Source organism: Melampsora larici-populina (assembly GCF_000204055.1).
Source record: "Melampsora larici-populina 98AG31 unplaced genomic scaffold MELLAscaffold_41, whole genome shotgun sequence".
Lineage (NCBI taxonomy): Eukaryota > Fungi > Basidiomycota > Pucciniomycetes > Pucciniales > Melampsoraceae > Melampsora > Melampsora laricis-populina.
Window position 1 is genome coordinate 758571 of NW_006768805.1, and position 7316 is coordinate 765886.

Below are 7316 nucleotides of genomic sequence, written 5' to 3' on the forward strand. Positions count from 1 at the left end.
GCCAAAATGCTTAAAAACTGATCAGCTGACAATCAATTTGAAACCTGTCACTGGAGATGTCACTGAGGAACATTATAAGCATTATCTTTATATCACATAGTAGTATTATTTAAAGAGCGTGCACCCGCTTCGTCATCCCTACCTGCACCGACTTTGTCACTCAATCCTTCTGAACTTGATCAACTCGATTCCAAATCTCATCACTCTCCGCCCGCCCCTCGCCTCGCTCACCCTCAGCTTTCGATTCGTCCCCCGCCTACGACGTCGAGGTGCAGGAACTCAATCACTTCAATTCCTCAATACTTTCTCTTTGAAAGATATAGTTTTGAAGATCAGATATCAATCTCTTCTTAGTTTATATCTTCAAAAATGCAAACACCAGATCGAAAGAAAGTTAAAATAGATGAAACTCCTACCAATAGTGCTCATCAAGAACAACAACAACCACAACTACAAGCTGCTAGCAATCCTGAAATCAATTGGCAAGAGCCAACCAAAGCACATGGGATGAGATGGCAAGGATTCTTAATGTCAGATGTAAGGGGAGATAGTTCGAATCGAAGAAGTGCGAAATGTAAATATTGTGATGAAGAGTTTAGTAATGGAAAGCCAAGTGTATTGTTTAAACATATTAAGATGATGTGTCCATCGGTACCGGATTCGAATAAAACTGAATATATTAAAATCACTTCAGAAGAAAACCAACAGCAACAAGCACAACAAGCACAACAACAAGAACACTCTACTCAACCTAGTTCATCGAGAAAACGAAAAGTGAAATCAGAACCACCACAAGAACAACAACAACCACAACCACCACAACCAACACCACCTAAAGAATATGAAAGGCTACATGAATTATTATTCAAATCTATCATCAAATCAAACTCATCATTCTCACTCTTAGATGAACCTAACTTTCAAGCTTATCAAATCGGATTAAGTCCAAAAGGTTATCTGATTCCTAATTCAAACCAATTCATCAAAGTCACCATTCCATTAATCTATGCAAAACATCAAATCGAATCTATCAACAAATTACAAAACTTACAACACTTAAGCTTATCGATCGATCATTTTACTTTACATCAGAACCATCAGTTTGGATATGCGATCATTATTCATTCTTCAGAGTTTCAGATTAATCAATTGATTGAAGTTTTACACTTCTCTCCTCAAACTCATTCGTCTCAAAACTTATTCAATTCGATCAAACAAACACTGGATGCTAAATCTTTGAGTTTAGATCAATTTGATGGACTGGTTTCTGATCATTCAAATCCAATCATTCAAGAATTAATAGTAAGTCTAGCTTTCCATTCTCAAGAGTTTAAAGACCACAGACTAACCTTCTTTTCTTTCAATTTGATAGAATTTGTTTAAATTTGAGTATAGTCATATCCTTCATTTAAATTCATCTATACATTTGATCACCTCGATTTCGAAACTCATCTTATCCCATCCCTTCATCCAACCTATTATTGATTCCAACCAAATCCTATACGATTTCTTTACCAACTCAGCTCATTGGAATCATTACCTCATCAACTTCAATCAACCTAATCCGAACCTTCAAGCCGGTTCATTTCAATTCACGTCTCAAACTAATCCTAGTTGGTATTCGATCATCAAGATTTCGTCATGGGTACATACTTATCAATTAGCACTACAACATGCTTCAACACTTTCTTCAATCGATCCTAATCCGATCCTACAACCCCATCAACATCAATTACCTAACCATATTCAAACTTTGATTCAAGACACGAATCATTTGATCTTGAATGAAACCTTGAATGAGATCATCTCACCCTTACTAGAAACCTTTAACCGGATCAAATCCACTCACTTTCAAATCTCAAACCTATGGTCCGAACTCATCTCACTCCTTCAAAGCTTCACACACCGATGTCAAAAGTTATCAAACCATGTCGATTTCCTAGAATTTAACTTAAATTCTATCAAACTGATTGAAGAACTTAGTTTAAAAGTTTTAAAAGAAGATGAAGTTTATTTGATTGGATTCTTCTTGACTCCCAAGTTTAAAACTTTATCGGTTTCTAAAAAGTTTGGATTAGATGATTTGTTAAGATCAGTACTGAAGATTGTAAAGGTTTGGAAGTTTAATAAACTTGAAGCGATTCTGATTAAAGAATTACTTACTGATTATTATCACCAAGAATCGAAGATGAAAGCAGGTAAAGAAGTTTTCCTTTGATTTTCTTTTTCGTTTTCGGAATCTGATTTGTTTTCTTTGAATTTCTAGGTGAAAGTTCTTATACATATTGGACTCAGCAAGACCCAAGTTTACTAAAAACCTTATCCCTGAGACTCCTAAACCTAATCCCCAACACGTACCCCATTCAAGAAACCTTATCATCCCAAATCACTTTCTCAATCCCAGATCCAAGTCTTCAAAAGATGATTCAACAATTAATCTATTCAACCGATTTCCAAAGTATCCCATCAAGTTTTGATCAAAACCGATTCACGAATTTAGATCCGATTACTGTTTATCAACACTTTAAGTTGATTGATAGTAAATTGACGAATTTGAATGATCGGTTTATGGATTGGTTCGATTTGGATGCTTGGAAGGATTTGATTCCACAGGATGATTTGTTGGGTCTTGGGAATGATATTTTGGTCGATCAGATTGGGATGACTGGGAATGTGAATCATGAGATTTGGGATATTGAGGATTTGCTTTGATTGGGGTCTTTTTTAGATGATGTTGGTTGGATATATATGTTTGGATTTAGGTATTGGGTTTTTCCTTGGGATTTAGAAATCTTTGAATTTGGGTTTGGGTTTGGGTTTGGGTTTGGATTGTAATGAATTTCGGAATGAATTTATCAGATGGTGGTTCTTTTGATTGGCTTTGGGTTTGGAATTTGAAATTAATCTTCTTAATGGAAAAATCTAAACTCAACTTTTTTTGATTTCTTTAACAATGGTATCTATTCTTCTTTTCTTTGTAAACTTGATTTGATTGATTCATGATCAAAAAAATTTAAACAAAATCCCAAGTGGGTCTAGATTGAGTATTTTTTTGGCTTTCTTGTAGCTTTCCATTTTTGGGTTTTTTGTAATTTTCTCTTTCTCTTTCTCTCTCTGTGTGTGTGATCAAATGGAATTTATTTCTCATCAAATCAACCAATCAACAAACAAATCAATTCATATATTTTGAAGTCATAGATCTGAATAAGCATGCTCTGACCAAAGCCACACCAAACTAAATCATCAAATCTGTTCAACTTCAGTATCTTAAAGAAACGATAACTTTGAGGTACAAGTCTTGAAAGGAGATGTATTATTTTGAATTGGTTATTAAAACTCTTTAGGTAAAAAGCATGTTGTTCGAATTATATTGAACATATGAAGTCTTTTCACTGTAAGTATCAATTGGTTGGTTTTTGGTTTTGGTTTGATTTTGGATTGGATTTGTAGGATCTGTTTTGAGTTTTCTTAGCAAATTTTAACCATCTTACTTTTGATCTTTGAGCTATTATGGGGGGTTCTATCTCTCAGAAACTTCGAGTGCTGATCTTCACTGGTAAGAACAAGAGAAGGATCCACTCCAATCTTGGTCCGGCAATCTGGCACCTTGAAGGCATACTATCTCATCCTCAACTCACCAGAACTAATACCCATGCCATAAATTTTAGCTACAAAATCTTTTTGGCGGAAGAGGAGGAATCAGAGCAAGTTGAAAAAAGCTTCTTAAGAAGGTTGAAGATCTCTTGGAAGCTGTCAATCTTCAATCAATCACCTGACTTACTTGGGAAGTAGGATTGGAACACTGGTCTTGGTGGAAATCTCTTGATTGATCTTGATGATCCAAAGGACCTTTACTGGATTCCTTCAAAAAACCTTCTTCATCATTCCATCTTTGTGTGTGTGACGTGTTCAGTTCTCATTGATTTATATATATTTTCAATTCTCTTTTGTTAACTTCCGTCTTGTAAATATATCTCTCTTTCCTTTCTTGTTCAAGCAATCACTTATTTAGGTCTTCACCTTATTCAGGTTCAGACCTGGTGTGGGGGGGGGGCGTAGGCCAGGGACTGCCTGTCCGAGAAAGGGTTTTCGTGGGCGGGGGCGGGTGGGTGGCCCATGGAACCATTTCCTTCATTTGATGATATGCTTCCACTTTTTATTAGCATTTCTATCTATTAGTTATCTTCTCGATCTTTTGTACAAATCTTACTTCTGTCCTTATACGTGTCTAAGTGTCTAATTGTCACCTATTACACTTCCCATATTATCACTCTCATGTCTCCTGCCCTTATCTGTAGGGTGGGTGGGACGGTTTTTCAAAAATGAAATTTCTTTTATTTCTTTTTGGGAAGCGTTTAGCGAAAGATTTGTTGATTCGAATCTGAGGTGTATGAGTGGTGTGTGGCTTGTCAAACTGTGATGAAGAGATTTTCACAGTTTGCCTAGCCTCTCTCTCACAGGGCCGGGTATTGTCCCGGCCCTTATTACTTCGCACTCATACACTACGTCACGTGTCTCGATGGAACTCTTGGGTGACGTCGTGCCTTTGGCCACCCTCGTCAATCCATCTTTGTGTGTGTGACGTGTTCAGTTCTCATTGATTTATATATATTTTCAATTCTCTTTTGTTAACTTTCGTCTTGTAAATATATCTCTCTTTCCTTTCTTGTTCAAGCAATCACTTATTTAGGTCTTCACCTTATTCAGGTTCAGACCTGGTGTGGGGGGGGCCGTAGGCCGGGGACTGCCTGTCCGAGAAAGGGTTTTCTACCTCCCAATCTCTGGACGGGGGTTGTCCTGAGCTTGTCGAAAACCCAAACACGACCTCAGTCCGCGTCTGTATGTGTTGATCTCGCTTAGAGGATCTACCGTTCATACGCCACATAGTTCAATTGAGCAAACTTTATTTCATGTGGTACCCTCATTTCCTTTTACTTCATCGCATCCCCAACACAAACTAACTCCCCAACTTCACCACGCTCTCTTCCCACCGTCTACTTTCTTTTTCGTATCAACTATCAACACGAGGGTTCTGTCAGCTTTCCTTCCCATTTTCATTCTCACTTGACTTCACTCACTCTCTTTGCCAATCTTCAAATTCAAACATTTTCCAGATTTCTCTCGTTTCTTTCTTTTCTTCCTTACTATATTTCCTTAGGTATAACTGATATGCCTTTGATTGCCATCGACCGAATGTCGTAATCTCCTCAATTGGCTTCTTCTCATTCCACCTTAAAGTAGCACCACCCACTCTGAATGAGTGACCTGAAAGCTTAGTCCCTTCTTTATTTGCTTCCCACACTCTCCTAAAGATCCCCATAAGTTTCGATTTCGATATGGTGCTTCTTGTTCCGTTTTCTTCCAAATAGGAGAATAGTGGATCTTTTGGTCCGGTTTTATTATCGACCACTGCCCTTTCGATCGCGGCTGTTGCATCTAGATACGAGTTCTGTTTCTTTAGTTTGATATACTGCACTTGTCCTGGTTTTGCTGTTTTCGCGTTGAAGATTGCAATTGTTACTTTTCCCTCTTCTGGTGTCCAAAGTAAGTCTTTCCTCCTTATTAACTTCTTATTCTTGTTATCTGATACCAATTCTCCTAACCGAGCCATACCCCAAAAAGCCGTTAACGCGATTGTTAACGCCATTTGTTCTCTTCTTCCACCTTTTGATAATTCTCTCAAAAATTGAGCCAGATGACGCAGTAATATCGGTTTTTTCTGCTCCTTCTCTGATTCTCGTATCGCTGCCTCTGCTACTTTGGACGATTTCAATAACACCGATAATTTTAACGCGTCGTACTTAGGATACTCTTCGTCATGAAACAAATGCCAGCATTTGATTCCGGTGAGATACTTCTTTAATGTTTCTACCTCAATTGTTCCTGATTTGTCTCCTCTCGTTTCTGATTTCCCATCTGCTTCTAATTTCTTTCCGGACCATGTTACAAATTCGTACAATAAATTAACCGATAGTGGCAATAGCTCCTGTCTCTTATAGCCTTTTTCTAAAGAAAACTTTATCAATTTCGAAACCCCACTGTTATAATTAATTAAAGACGCTTCCGCCCATCCTCCTGACAACATGTGGGTTTGTACCATATTGCTTCTCCACTTGATTTCCCCTTTCGCATCTTGCAGGAATAAACTAATCTTCTTTTCTGTTTTCGGGGATATCATATTTCTTCCAACAGGAGTTCGAGATCTGCCGGTAGTTTGATTTCCAACCTAGGCCCCGTCTGCTCCTCCTCTTCTAAGCCTCTCGATAATCCGTCTGCGTCGTTATCTCCTGAATTCACCCTCTCCTCCGCGATGTCGCACTGTAGTCGAAGTAGTAAGTGTTGGATATTTTTCCACTCTTCGTTAACTTGTTCACTCTTTGATCTTCTTTTGTTTATGGTCGATTCTGTGGTAGTATTGTCCGTCTTCACCCAAAACTTCCTACCCCTTACATCCGTCGAAACTTCTAACATCAACAATCCCAACCTTATCGCTGCCGTTTCGGCCCATGCAATGTCGCGACGTGTTTCGTCTTCCGCCAATCCTCTCGTTTGCCAGTTTTCCTTTAGCTTGTACCTCGTCCATCCGAATTCTAAAATTACCCCGATTCCAACTCCACTTGCATCTCCTACCCAACCTACTCGCTCTGGTATGAGTGCTGGGACTATTCTTCTGGGTTCGAACGTCGACAGTGCTTCACTCCAACTTTTGAGATCGTTCCGCGCAGCTCTTGACAGAAATCTTCTCGCGTTAGTCTTCTGCCAAGGATTCAACCACGCATACAAACCCCTCATATAGGGTTTCATGTGCGGTACTATATACATGAGATGTGTGATTTTCCCTATGATGGAGTCCGCTTCTTTTAGGCTCCACGGTCCTTCCTCCTTGAGCATCTTATCTACAGCTTCCAACCTTTCTGCCAACTTCTCATCAGGTAATCTTACAGTTTTATCTACCCCGTTAAAAATGAATCCTAAATATTTTTGTTCTTCAGCGAACTCTCTAAGTTTTTCATGATTTGTTTTCACTCCCATCTGATTACTGATCTCTACTATATCTTCAATTTTCAGGTTGTCTTTTTCTAACTTCACTATCATATTGTCGTCTACCCATCTGAAAATACGGTCGATCTTCAGTCGCTTCTGGATTATCAACCTGCATGCATCTGCTACTTTCCTGAATGTTCCGCATCCTGCTACTCCGCCAAATGGGACTGCAATGTCCATCCATATTCTATTTCGAAAGTCCTTTATCGCTAAGTAACGCCACTCTTCCTCTTTCGTTCCGGCTTGTCTATAAGCACTCTATGATAGCTTAA

General features: G+C 38.6%; 1 protein-coding gene across 1 annotated transcript; it reads left to right on the forward strand.

The window, feature by feature from the left end:
- Window positions 1-369: 369 nt before the first annotated feature.
- Window positions 370-2712, forward strand: MELLADRAFT_66320 (uncharacterized protein; the record flags this gene model as incomplete). Its single annotated transcript, XM_007414137.1, has 3 exons — window positions 370-1302; window positions 1373-2198; window positions 2267-2712. The coding sequence occupies 3 exons, from the start codon at window positions 370-372 to the stop codon at window positions 2710-2712; spliced, it is 2205 nt and encodes a 734-aa protein (XP_007414199.1).
- Window positions 2713-7316: the final 4604 nt, after the last annotated feature.